Source organism: Pinus tabuliformis, chromosome 6, assembly GCF_031772625.1.
Source record: "Pinus tabuliformis cultivar Carrire ecotype Pingquan chromosome 6, CPIR1, whole genome shotgun sequence".
NCBI lineage: Eukaryota > Viridiplantae > Streptophyta > Pinopsida > Pinales > Pinaceae > Pinus > Pinus tabuliformis.
Window position 1 is genome coordinate 2,029,106,807 of NC_142292.1, and position 14,667 is coordinate 2,029,121,473.

Below are 14,667 nucleotides of genomic sequence, written 5' to 3' on the forward strand. Positions count from 1 at the left end.
GAATCCATTATTTCATGATCGGTCGAAACACATAGATATCTGATGTCACTTTATCAGAGACTGTGTTGAGCATGGGGCAGTACAACTACAGTATGTCCCCACAGTAGAACAGGTAGCCGATATACTCACAAAGGCTTTCAGAAGAGCTAAGTTCATGTTAACACCTAATCATCAGGATTGGGTGAATAATTAAAATCAATGTAAATAAGAGATATGAACAGTCATCGGGAGATGAAGTGAACAGTCTCCCTCATGTATATAATAAATACCAACCAGAAGGAATAATATGAATTGATTTGTGTTGAGGAGTTACTGCCTGACCTGACATGGTACTAGAGCCAGCGCCTGAAATTAGTTGTAACTCCCTTTTGCCATTGTCTTGCAGTCTGTCCCTCTGTGGAGTCTGTTTGCCATAATTGATTCTGCGCCATTCTGCCCTCTGTCTGCCATAATTAATTCTGCGCCACTTCTACCATGCCTCAACTCTAAAAACCCTTCTGAATTGCTGCGTTGATGGTCTGAGTAGCTATGCGGAGGAGCAGTGAAACGCTGCTGCGTTGATGGTTTGAGTAGCTATGCGGAGGAGTAGTGAAGTGCTGCTACGTTTATGGTTCGAGTAGCTAAGCGGAGGAGCAGTGAAACGTTGCTGCGTTGATGGTTCGAGTAACTACCAACAGACAAGGCAGCGTGCGCAATCTTGGTTCGCATCCCCATAATCGATGATGCTGGGCAACAGGTTAATCTCATTGTTACACTGGTTTCATTGTATTTACGCTGCCAACATGGTGATTTCATTGTATTTATGCTGCCAACATGGTGATTTCAGTGTATTTACGCTGCCAATATGGTGATTTCAGTGTAACGCTGATCTCATGACATTGTATTCACGCTGGTCTCATTACATTTTATTCACGCTGGTCTCATTACATTTTATTCATGTTGGTCTCATGACATTGTATTCACGCTAGTCTCATTACATTTTATTCACGCTAGTCTCATTACATTGTATTCATGCTAGTCTCGTTACATTTTATTCACGCTGGTCTCATTACATTGTATTCATGCTGGTCTCATTACATTATATAACGCTGCTATCATTGTATGTGTTGAAGTTTTTGGCATATAAAATGTGTTGAATGCCAATTCCTATGATATTGTAACGCTGGTCCTACAGTTGAAGTTTTTGGCATATAAAATGTGTATGCGTTGAAGTTTTTGGCATATAAAATGTGTTGAATGCCATGTGTAGAATAGAGTTTTTTTAAAAACTAGGTCGTGGGTCAAAGCACTGTGGCATGAAGTGTTGAATGCGCTGTACAGATTTGTGTATTTACAGCCTTGGGTATTGACATTTGCTGTCGAGTTGAATTTGCTGTCCAGACATATCAGAATTATATTTTTTTCCCATTAAGAGTAAAAGTTTTGCAGCAGAAGTTTTTTGTTACAGTATGCATTCAATCATATCCATTGTGGGAATAGTTCTCACTGGCAAGGAGAAGTATCCTGAGTGGTCCCGGAGGATAAAACACACCTTCATTTTCAATGAGTTGTGGAAAGGAGTGTGCATTGGAGACGGAGACAAACAGCCAGAACAACCTACATCATACAGAGAGCTCGCCATTTGGGAAAACAAGAACAACAAAGCCTATGCATTAATCGCAACATCTGTAAGTGAAGAGGTGAGTCGCCATATTATGCTATTTTCAATTGCTTTCAAAGCCTTACAAAAGCTGAAAGAACTCTATGACTCACATTCTGCACTTGAAGTTGTTCAACTCATGATTAAACTCTTCACTCTTGAACTGTAAAATAATGATCCTCTTGCTCTTGCATCTGAAGTAAAGTCTATAATGCATGATATCCAAGCCACTAAAATTGATTTGGATATTCCTCTTATTGCTTTTCTCAAGGCACTTTATCCTACTTACTCCAATTATCTTGAGTCATTGCAAGCAAATGGAAATCTTAAAGACATTACCTTTCACTCTCTTGTGAAAAAATTTGTTGAAAGAGAGAAAGCTTTTGGAAAGAAGACAACCCATGAATCTTTTGAAGAGGCTGTGTGCCTTGCTCATAAAGAAAAGCATCATGTTCAAGATTCTTCAAGAGGAAGAGGTGGTCGAAGAGGAAGAGGAAGATATTTCAGAGGCAGGGGGGCCAGACACTCTCAAGGAGAAAAGGCAGATTTGCATTGCATACGCTGCAAAAGAAATGGATCACATGATGCCTCTACATGCAAGTTACCATGGGACAAAATTGAGCAGCAAAGAAACCAACAGAAAGGTAAAACTGATGATATAGACAAAGGTAAAGCACCTGAATCTGCCCACTATGTTGTGGCACAATGTAGTATTGGAGTAAATGGAGATTTATTTAATGCTTCACTTGCTTCTTGGAAAAATGATTGGTTGCTTGATTCAGGAGCAACCTGCCACATGACTCATAAAAAAGATTTTTGAAGAATTTACTGACAATGTTGATGGAGCAGTATACTTTGCAGACCAATCAAAAATCAAGCCATCAGGGCTTGGCACAATCAGGCTTAAACTGCCTGGTCTTCTAGACTTTCTTCCGCATCATGTTCTATATCTCTCACAGCTCAAGAGAAACTTGCTGTCCTTGGTCCACATCCATTCATATGTTTGATGGCAAGCTTGAGGTAAGAAAAGCATCTGAACACTCACTTGTCATGAGGGGAATAGAAGAAGAAAAGCTTCTCAAGCTGCAAGGAACCTCTGCTCGTGCACAACATTTCTCATACAATTCTCATTATGAAGAAGGCACATTTCCATCAAATTTATTATGGCACGCTAGATTTGGACATTTGAACTATGACAACCTCCGCTTGTTGAAGAAAAATGGTGTTGCTGGTTTGCCTACAATTCCTAGGAAACTTAAGCAATGTGATGCTTGCATTCTAGGAAGGCATAGCATACCGTCTTTTCATGATTCACATTCAAGAGCAGATAGAAAACTTGAACTCATTCATTCAGATTTATGTGGTCCAATGCCTGTTCCTTCTGCAAATGGAAATAAATATATGATGACATTTATTGATGACTACACCAGAATGTGTTGGGTTTATTTATTGAAGAACAAATCTGATGCTTTTCAAACATTCAAGAACTTTCATAAATGGATTGAAAATGATGCACAATCTCATATTGGGTCTATTCGCACTGATAATGGAAAATAATACACATCAAATGAATTTGAAAACTATCTTCGCCAACATGGTATCAGACATCAAACAACTGTGCCTTATAATCCACAATAGAATGGTGTAGCTGAAAGAATGAATAGGACAATTTTAAATATGGTACGATCCATGCTCTTCTTCAAAAATGTAAAGATAATGTTTTGGGCTGATGTTGTTCTATGTGCTGCATATATAAAGAATAGATGTCCATCTAATGCTATTAGAAACAAGACTCCATATGAAATGTGGTATGGACATGTTCTTTCGGTAAAGCATCCCAGGGTCTTTGGTTCCACCTGTTATGCCTTGATACCAAAAGTACATAGAAACAAACTTGGCGCTAGAAGTCGTAAATGTATCTTCCTAGGGTATTCAAACACCTCCAAAGCATAGCGTCTCTATGATGAAGTAAATAAGAAGTTTGTTGTATCTAGAGATGTAATTTTTCTTGAATCATCCAAAACTGACAATGTTGTTGAGTGGCAACTTGATCGCTTGGATAGATTCGCAAAAGCAAAATCATTTCAAGAATTTGATAATTAGATTCCACATCTTGAAGGGGGGATTCCTATACTAGATCAACATGTGGAATCTTCTTCTGAAGAACACTCTCCCCTGCATGAAACTCCAACAACGGATGATGCTTTAAGTGATGTGATTGACAGAATTGGGAGACTCAACCTTGATTCAGTCCCAACTCAATCAGTGGAGCAGCTTGGACCATCTGAGAAAGGTCCCCCAAAGTGGCTGACAAAGACACTTGAAAGTGTTCATCCTGATGAAGTTGGAAAGACAGGAACTAGAAATTCAAACCGGCAAAATGGAGGTGATGTAGATGACTCTAATTCACCTGTTGATATGGATGTTTCTTATGATTGTGAATTGAACTTGTCTACAGATTTTGAACCAACTTCCTTCAAAGAAGCTGCTTTTCATGATGAATGGAAAGAAGCGATGCAAAAGGAGTATGATGCCCTCATAAAGAATGGCACTTGGAAGCTGGTTGATCCTCCATTATGAACCAAACCAATTGGCCGCAAGTGGGTCTACAAGAACAAGTATAGAGCTGATGGCTCACTTGACAAGCACAAAGCTAGGCTTGTGGCAAAAGGTTTTGCATAAAAGTAAGGGGTCAATTATGAGGATACTTTTGCCCCCACAACAAAATGGGCTACCATCTGGACACTCTTTGCCCTAGCAGCTTAGAACGGTTGGAAAGTCCATCAAATGGATGTAAAAACTGCTTTCTTGAATGGAGATCTAAAAGAGAATTTTTTTATGTCCGAGCCTGAAGGATTTGTTGTGAAAGGACATGAACATAAAGTATGCAAACTTGTGAAGTCCTTGTATGGCCTCAAACAAACACCATGAGCTTGGTATGAAAAACTCACTGAGCATCTTCTGAAACTCAATTTCAAACATTATGATCTTGATGATGCAACTTTATTTGTCAAGAAAGTTGGCAAAACAGTTGTATATCTTGTGGTATATGTAGATGATCTTTTGATGACAGGGAACAATGAAAGCTACATTGCATCCATAAAGAAGGAATTGGGGAAAAGTTTTGAAATGACTGATTTGGGCTATGTTCATTACTATCTTGGTATTGAAGTAACCCAACATCCAAAGTCCATATTTCTTTCTCAAAAGAAATACATTGGAGATCTGTTGAACAGGGTTGGCATGACAGAATGCAATCCTCTTACTACTCCAATGGAACAAAACTTAAAGCTCACATCTATTGAAGGAAAAGATTTGAGGATGCAACAAAACATAGACAGCTTGTAGGATGTCTCAACTACCTAACTGCTACCAGACCAGACATTTCGTTTGCTGTTGGAATCCTCTCCAGGTTTATGCAAAAGCCTTGTGAGGGACATTGGTCTGTTGCAAAAAGAGTTCTAAGGTACTTGAAGAGAACTCAAGACTTTGGAATCAAGTATACACAGGTGGACAACTTCAGTTTGATTGGATACTTTGATTTAGACTTAGATCGAGACAAAGAAACTAGGGTATCTACTTCAAGATATGCTATGAGTCTTAGATCAGGAGCTGTCTCCTGGAGATCACGCAAACAATCAGTTCCAACAGATTCCACAACAGAAGAAGAATACGTGGCAGCAGCTGAAGCAACAAAAGAAATTTTGTGGCTCAGGAAAATTCTTGAAGATTTGTAGGTAAAACAAGTACAATCAACTCCAATCATGATTGACAATACCTCTGCAATAAAGTTGGCTAAGAACCCAAAGTTCCATGATCGAACAAAACACATCAATACCAAATATCATCTGATTCAACATCATGTTGAGGCCAAAACAATCCATCTCCGTCATTGTTCCACTAATGAGCAAATTGTCAACATCTTCACCTAACCACTTGGAAGAGAAAAGCTTGAATTATTTAGAATGATGCTTGGACTCACCAACATCCCTTCAAATTAAGGGGGGAGGAATGTTGACACCTAATCATCAGGATTGGGTGAATAAATAAAACCAATGTAAATAAATAATAAGAGATATGATCACTGATCGGGAGATGAAGTGAACAGTCTCCCTCATGTATATAATAAAGACCAACCTGAAGGAATAATATGAATTGATTTGTGTTGAGGAGTTACTGCCTGGCTTGACAGTTCACTCAGTTCGGAGAGCAGATGGGTATGGTAGAAAATCCGTTTCAGTAGTAGCAGTAGTCTGCAGTGCAGGGACAGTTGGCAGTGGTAGTGCCAACAGCAGCACAGATGCAAAAATTCAGAGGGAGTTGTAGTACGGATGTAATGTTGACAGTGGCAGGGTCAGCAACAGTACAATTGCAACAATAGCGCAGTAGTTGGTGGACAGCATGTCAGACATCAACAACGCAAAGGACGATGCTTTAGAGTCAGAGCAGTATGCAACAACGTATATTGCTAGATCACATTCCTTGCTAATAGGGAGTGTTGATTTGGGGTAGCATCGGATGTGCTCTAGGCCCCAAAATGTGCATGGAGGCTTAGACACATGCATTCTCCAATACCTTGAAATCGTTTTGGGAAATTCCACCTGGAGATAGTTTTATTAAAACAATTAATTATTTTTAATGGGACCTTTAGTCTAAACATAGGAAATTAAAATAATTAGTGGGTATTAATCTAAACTGTGGGTGAAACTTCTAGAAGAAGGCGGAGATCAAGTCAATATGATCCTAGCCATTGTTTATAATCTAATTTGGGTCGTCGATTGATCAACGAGAGGATTATAAGAGGAGGCTTGATGGGCACTTGGAGAACACACCAGAGGCAAATACTAAGTTACTTGAGTAAGATTGATTTTCTCACTGGTCGAAGTTCGGCAAGAGAAAATCGAATCAGAGGGAGAGTTGCAGGTGAGAAAGGAAGAGAGGGCATCAACATCTTCAGAGAGTGCAAGGCAGCAAGAGCGTAGAGCAGGAAGAGGGTGACACAGAAAGAGGCAGATTGACGTAGAGCCTGTGTGGGCAGCTAGACACTGGGCTTGTGTGAGAAGTCTGACGCAGAGGGGCGCAGAAGGATTCCACGGAAGAGAAGTATTTCACCTGGATTAGAAATTTGCCAGGAAGCATCTATAAAATTACTCATTCCTTTTTTGCTGGTTGTTATTTGTACATGAGAATTTGCTGAAAAATAATAAAACCCTCATCTGCTGCATCGGTTTTCCCATATTGGGTTTTTCCAGGGACGATTGTCCAAAAATAATTGTGCCATTATTGTTCCTTACATTTACTTTCTGCAATATTTTAAATTGTGAAGGCTGTAGTAGAATATATTTCGATATTTGCTGTAAGAATATTGTGATAACTTATTTCTGAGATAATAAGTGGAAGAAAAAATATTAATCACTGTAGTAGAACTTCTATTTAGAAATTTTCACAAGAAAGACCCCTTGAAGAAGTTACAAAGGTAAGTCTTATTGGTTTTTACAAATGAATGGTTCTAGATAGTCTTTATATGCTCCAACTCCAAGCTGTGCAAAATCGGGCATCATCTCCTCTTGTAAATCTCAGGGTCTGTCAAAAACTAGCAAGTAAAGATGTTATAATATGCCCAAAAAAGGATTTAAACAATTTGAAATCGCTTGCATATGTTAGGCAAAAATGCTAAATGAGAAAGCTAAGCTCCTACATCAACTAACCAAGAGAAATCCAAAAGAACTCAGCTCTCTCTTCGCTGATTTACTGCTGTTTGGACAACAGTAGAAAAGACAGCCTTCGATGCTTGATATTCAATGAAAAACACAAATAAAGGTGACCAAGAAATATTTGTTCTTTTTAGGTGAGGGAAGAAAGAAAAAATGGGTATCCTTGAAGCCCTTTTAGATCCTTTTGAAGGCCTTTGGGCAGCCCTTTAGTGAAATGGAAATGTGTGCTCCTTGATGCCCTGAAGATGGTTGATCCAACCAAAGGTATGGCTAACTCCAAGCTTGAATTAACCTGTGTTACACTCCATGAAACTTGCTCAAGCAATTAGTATTATTGGGTGATAACTTGTAAAGAGAAAAGATATAGCATGCTATTTACAAGTACATGAAGAATCCAAACCAATTGCAAGCCAATCAAGAAGACATGTAAATACTTGCTTGTTTCCCCCTTGGACAATATTGCCCCTACTTGGGCCCAAGATTACAAAATTGAAAGCAATAAATAATATGAGTTTAATACTAGTTCTCTCAAGTTAAGAATCACATCACTACAATTGCACCATATGGACCTCCAAAGTCTTTTTATTCATGAGCAATATGACAATACAAAATAGTAGTAGGAGAGTTTCCCCAAGCTCAATTCTTTCCAACACTACCAAGCAATGAGCAAGGGGCTTTATTTATACAAAAAGTGGGAGCAAATTCCATTGAGAAAACATGCAACAAGTGTCCAATAGATGGTGATCCCAAGGCAGGTCGAAATTCCCAAGTGTCCAAGGCTGAACTGTGAGCTGATACAAGTGGCTGCATTACCACCCAAGACTGGCTGCGTACTGCTGTAGGTGGCATCAAGAGGAACAACTCAGGACAAGTATACTAACAGATGCCAAATAGAATCCATGAACTGTTCCATGTGTGGGGTAAAGGTATGGAGAATCTCAACTTTAACTCGTCCTCCAAATCAGCTGTCGCACAGGCTACCAAAACTGTGCTGTGTGGGCTTCAAAGTGGCCTGTGTATTGACTGTCAAAGGAGCTGTGTGGGAAAGGTGAGGACAGGTGGAGAGATGGGGGAGTAAATGGGGAGTTAACTCCCTCTTTCCTGCCACCTTAACCCAGCAAGTAGACAGCTAACTCGAGCTGCCATAGTTAACTGAACTTGGCCCCTCTATTTTAGTGAACTCGACCTTTTTGATGGGATTTGGCCTCCTTTACTGACTGTAGGAGGCATCAATTTGTCCTTGGCTTAGTTGGCCTCCAAATCAAATCTTAACTCAGCCTTCGAATGGCCAAGTCACTTTGTTGACTGCTGGTACATTTACTTAACTTGGAACATGCTTTTTATTTGTTGCCATTTTATTTATTTTCCAATTTTCCTTGTATTTTATTTATTTTCCAGTTTTCCTTGTATTTTTTCCACTTTCACGAGTAAAAGCGGATTTTCATGACAAAATAATTATTTTTTGGACTCCAAAGTGGGTACTATGATAATGTTGGTGCTCTGAGTATGAATTTTGAGTACTCGCATGCCACCAAAATTTCCTAACACCACTTTTTTACTTATTACACACAAAATTAATTAAAAATCCCGTTCTGCGGGAAATTTTAATTATTTTAAAAAATCCTAAAAATACCTAGTCAAATTCCATAAGACCCTAGGAAATGCCTAGCATGGTAATCTACATTGACCCCAGACTTAGAAACACACTCAAGGCCTAGTCACTAAAACACACTTCAACTTTGGAGGTTAGGAGTGAAAAAGCTCAATTATTTATTCATCGTTAAAAAATTAGAATAACTAATTAAGTGAAAAAAACACTCTAGAGTGGACTCCTTTGTAACCAGGTCCCAAGTTGTCTTAGTCTGTTACATAAGTTCATCATGCTGGCGTCATTTATTACAACTCCCCTGCAGGGGTATGGAATTTGAGAGAGAAGATAGAGGGAGAAAAGGGGAAAAATGCCCTGCGGTACTTATGACCTTCAAAATTTTTTTAGGTGTCTTTTCCATTGGGAAATTTGGTCTTTGTTTCTTGCCATGTGCATATGAGCAGGTAACAAGGTCTACCTCTTCTAATTTATGACTAAATGCCCCTACACAAATTTGACCTTTGAGTGGACAAAAATAAAAATGGGTTACAAGCCAACCCATTAACTTAACAACAAGATATGCCATAATAAGCCCACATGTGTGAGTCGTACGCCTAAAAGAGTGATCATGTCATGCCCTTTAAGGGCTCCAAATGCTCCATCAAGGCAAAGACAAGGCTAAAAATGTTTCCAAGCATCATGATCATCCTCCATTTGAGGAAAATCCTCAAATCAAGCCTCAAAGCAGCTACGAGGGCCTAAAATCCAACTGTTGGTGCTATATGTCATGTCCATGGGTGCCAAGTAAGCAACATGGTGCCTTTTCTCTCTAGTGTTAGGGCTCCATCAGGTGCAACAAGCCCTCCTCAATCATCTCGGGGGATGAGTATCGTCATTTGGGCCATGGATCATGGCATGTCCATCAAGTAGTGTCAAGCCCAGGCTAGGGGCATGTTGGGTCCATTGGTACATCATCAAGAATCCTCCATGGTAAACAAGAGAAGCTCAATGTTCTGGCTCCTGCGGGTGCTCTGGGATGTATATCAACTGCTCAAGACATCAAAAAGCCCAATGTGTTGCAAAAAGTGGGCAACGCTGCATCCGCTAAGTCATCATGCTCTCTGAAACGTACGACTTGGGCATCGTGTGGAGTAGGGTGCCCTCAAGGCCTCTACAACTTTGGATCACTTGGCAAAACCAACTCAAACTCAAGTGAAAGCAACCATTCATTGGAGACTAAGATCATAAATGCATTTAAGTGGACCATATTTATTTTTCTTTTTTGTTGTGACTAGAGGAATCGACAATTGGGCTAGTTTCATGCTTGCGTGACACGAGGTCGATTTCGACTGCTACCACTATATCCCCTAGGTTGCTGTCTATGCCCCTTTTGCAGACACCGGTAAATCGGGGGATTTGAATCTCGAATCTCTTGGCACATAACACTTCATTTTCACGACGCTTGCCATTTGAGGGCCCCTCGGGGGCTAAGTGGACCATACTTAAGTGTCAAGGGCATATTAATATTTCAAACGGGATCACCTTCAAATATTTAACTAGACCAAGTCTCGTTAAATAAGTGGCAAATGGAGGGGAAGGACTTCATGGCAAAGTGCCATGGCTAGGGGACCGATTAATGGGAGTCTCCATTTTGAGTGTATAGATGTAAGTGAGGGAGCAATTGTGGAGGCCTGGGTTACCCTTTTCGGCCTAGTTTTTTCACCCCTCTCATGCGCCTTTTACTTCTTTTTGATAATTCTTCTTATTTGGTGCATAGCTCAAGGATCAAAACTTGCTTTTTATGATATAGCACTTGATGTACTCTTTAAGATGAGACAATTTATCACTCATTAGGGTTGGGACATCAAGGGTTCCTTTTGATGGATGGAGCATCAAAGTTTTTAGGACCCAGGTAATGGTTAATGAGGAGGGTAGAGCTCATGCTAAGATTTTTCCGATACACTAACTTGTCTCGGCCATCTATTGCATTTTAACTTTTTTTTTTCTTTCATTGTGGCTGTCTTATGCTTTTTCTTTGTTTTAGCTGCATCAACCTCCAAGGCAATGTTTTTCGACCCTACTCAAGGATGTGGATAAGAGAGTGCCAAATCCCAATGAACCAATAACAGTTAACCCAAAGAATGAGAGTGCCAAAAATTCGATACGAAGAAACTGAAAGGCCTATTTTTGCTCATAATGGAGCCTGGATTTAGAAATATTTGCAAATCTGTGAATTTTCTATAGTTCCTTGTTATTATTTTGCTTCAAAAGGGCACCTGTTCTGTGGGTTTCCACACTTCGGACTGGTGAAATAATGGAATGTAGAGAATTTCACAAACCTCTCAGCCTAACAAGTATTTATGAATTTAAATCCACTTATCTCGGTCATGGAACCCAAGTTATTGATAATCAGTTACCATAAGGTATATATTTCACATGGAAGAAAAGATGGGGTTTATATCCAAACGATAGTTGCATTGCTCTCCTATTTCACATATACATGGTAATGCATCTACTTAAATGCATAGAGGCAAAAGGGGTCAAAGTTACATACTGGCACATTTTACTGGTGTCTTAAGTTCTTAACAATTGTAAAAATTCAGGGAAATTCCTGGCTGTCAGATCTTTCACCCATTGTAGGTTATCTGTCCTGTGGAATGCATGATTGTGGCAAACATGTTTAAGTCTATCACTTTCATAAAACTAGTTAAATGTTTTGGTATCTTATTAAGTTTTAAGGTTACAAGGATTCTGTATAGATACTGATATTATTATAAATATATGTAAGACTTTATAATGAACCATTCATTTAACTTAATAACAATTGCAATCTTTTTTGTAAGGCTAGAATATGAATATGACTAAATTGCAAGTTTTCCTAAATCAAATTCACTTAGATGTTGTTCTGTTAACGATGTACTGTCTAGGTTTTGATAAAGCAATTGTATGTATTGCATATAATCAAGCCAGAAGCTCGATCATATTTATTGTAGTTGAGATTGCATTTATATCCATACTTACATAGCTTGTATGTATTCTTTTCCCTTTGAACTAATATGGCATGTATTTATATTGTTTATATGTTACTGCATTTAATAAGACAGTTCACATGAACTGCTTCCTGTATATTCTGCGGGCTTTGTTAAATTGAAGGATTCTTAGGGTCTATGTTTTTTATGATTGATAGCATAAGCTGCATGTTGACAGCTCCACAATAAAATCTGACAAGCAGGCTGCAGGCAGGTGCAGCTTTGGAGGCTCTTGCAAAAGGTGCTGTACGCTTTTCTCGTCGCTTTACAATCAAAGAACTGCAGGAACGGTGGCATGCTCTCCTTTATATTCCGGAGATATCAGCAAAGGCTGCTGCTCGTATGGTTGAGTTTGAATTGTTTCAGATGGAACTTTCAAAACCAACTCGATCTAGCAAGTTGAAGAGTAATGAAGAGTTTGTTCGAAAGCAAAGACCTGAAAGTGTACGTAATCATTACTATAACATGAGAAAGAGAATTGATGCAGAAAGAATTTTGTCTCTAGATGATAATTGTTTTTTTGCAAATGAAAGTGCTGTTACTTGTATTGGTAGTGCAAACGAAGGTTTTCAGGAAGTAGCTGCAACAATTGATGCAGTGTGTCCTGCCACTGTTGATATGGAGGGAACAGCTGTTGCTCCCTCTTTTGGGTTTTCAAGCTCAAGGCTTGATATTGAAGATAGAACTTTTTCTCAGATGGTTAGTTTTTTAGCCACCAGGGATGTTGAAGCTGTTGGAAGTGCTTTTACAACTAACAGTATGGATTCACTGGAAGTCAATTCTGCAGGTGTTAGTGCGACGCCTAATGGCTGTTATGACTTTTCAAGGCACGATCCTTCTAATATTCTCAGTGACACAGTTGTAGGTGGTGGCAATGAGCATATTTGTGTGGAGAATGTTAATCAGTTGGTTGAAGATATGCCCCAAGCTATTGTGGAGAATGCAGCTACCATTCATCACATGCCATATATTGTAGAATCTAGGATGCCCTTGGATGCAACAAATACTGCTTTAACCGCTGACAATGTGCCTATTGTGAGCTCAGTGCCGGTGTTCGATCACAATCCTGGTGACTGTAAGACTATTGACACTAGATTTGTTAGAACAGAACATATGCAAGAAGCTTCAGCAGAAAATGCTTCAACTTTAGATATGTTGTCACAGCCAACCATCAGAGATTGGGAAGTTGATGATGTGTTTTTAAGGCCTTCCATGATTGCTGGTATAAAAGATAATGTTGATGAACAGATTATAGGTGCTGATGACGAAGCAGATGGCACTGGACTCAAAGAACCCCAGAGAGATGGATGTTTAATGTTGAACTCCTTCACTACTAAAGAATCTATTCATCTTTCAAGTGAACGATTGGAACAATCCTTAGTTATGGAGCCACAGCATGAATCTCTTGAACATTCAGCTTTTCAATTCTTGCCTACCAGTAGTGAAGGGGTCCATGTGTATGGATCGGGGGATGGACATGATATGTTAGATAAGGTGAGATGCCTGAATATAGGCTATAATAATTCATGTACTCCTGTAAAAGTTGAGCCCCAACCTGAACCTTCAGAGTGTCCGGACATCAAAGCTGTAGATAGTTTAGCCAACTCTGTATCAGAAAAATCAGTCTGTGAGCAATCTCGAGATCTTGACATTGTGTCAGCATCTCCACGCATGTCAGCTGTTCCTACACAAGTCAGTCAAGAGTGGAAGAATGATGCAGCTAAGTTAGGAGGAGCATCATTCACTTTTCATGACACCTGTCAGCCACTTCTGTTTGTTCATGGACCCATGGTTTGCACATTGAACACAGAGGACACTGATGTGCCTTGCAATGATGACTTTGTTCCACTAGCTTATCAGGAGCTCTCACCTATATCGGCTGCTTTTCAGTTCAGTTACACTGAGCAAATTAGTGCAGGAGGGTCCCTGACAGCTAAAGGCATGCCGGCCAACCAAAGGCCTCCTTATTCAGGATCAGGTATTGTGAAGAAAGAGCATGAAACATTAGAAAAGCTTATGGAGGCAGAAAATGAATTGCGGCCGGCAGCCTTAAAAGATGAGGAAAACAACAAGTCTTGTATTGGTTATAATGGAATTAAAACGGAGGTGTTTGAGTTCACTGCACCATCTGTAGTTTGTCAAGAGGAGGTTGCAAGAAAAGAGGATTGCAATCCTGGGATTCCATCTTCTACAACTTTCACCACTGTTCTGACAAATGGTTTACAAGAAGGGATTTCAACAGCACCTTCGGTAGTGGAAAACAATTCTGGTGATAAAATTGATATGTTACCCTCATACGAATCAATTGAAGGTCCTCTACATGATGGCTCTGTTGACTTTACTAGACCTTTAAAATTTGAAGTCACTCAAGATAATATAGTGCAAGTCTATCAAGATGAGTCCCTTGCTCTTATTGAGGTTGGATTTAAGGATTCTCAAATATTGTACCCTGAAGAGGCAGCAGTACATCCATTTCCAGGAAGTCAACATGATCAGTTTTCAGATAGTGAAGAAGAATTGCCACAGTTTTCTGATGTTGAAGCCATGGTCAGTTTCAGTACTCAGTTTACTGTTGAAGTGATTTAATGTTCTATTTCATACTTTCCATGAGTACTTGGTACTGGTCATAGTTTAAAATTTTTGCATCAAAATCCCATTTAAACTCTTCTAGTGTTAAGAATGCTTCCTAACTTATAT

The 14,667-nt window shown here is 39.4% G+C and overlaps 1 protein-coding gene across 6 annotated transcripts in view; it reads left to right on the forward strand.

The window, feature by feature from the left end:
- LOC149267394 (uncharacterized) overlaps positions 1-14,667 on the forward strand; it is a 172,059-nt gene that overhangs the window by 76,934 nt on the left and 80,458 nt on the right. For 4 of the 6 annotated variants that reach the window (XM_089432496.1, XM_089432502.1, XM_089432526.1 and 1 more), the window contains exon 3: positions 12,181-14,517. In XM_089432496.1, coding sequence (XP_089288622.1) covers positions 12,181-14,517 — 2,337 coding nt within the window. Of the gene's footprint in view, positions 1-12,173; positions 14,518-14,667 lie in introns of all 6 variants that reach the window. The other 2 variants (XM_089432512.1, XM_089432519.1) reach the window with 1 other exon arrangement.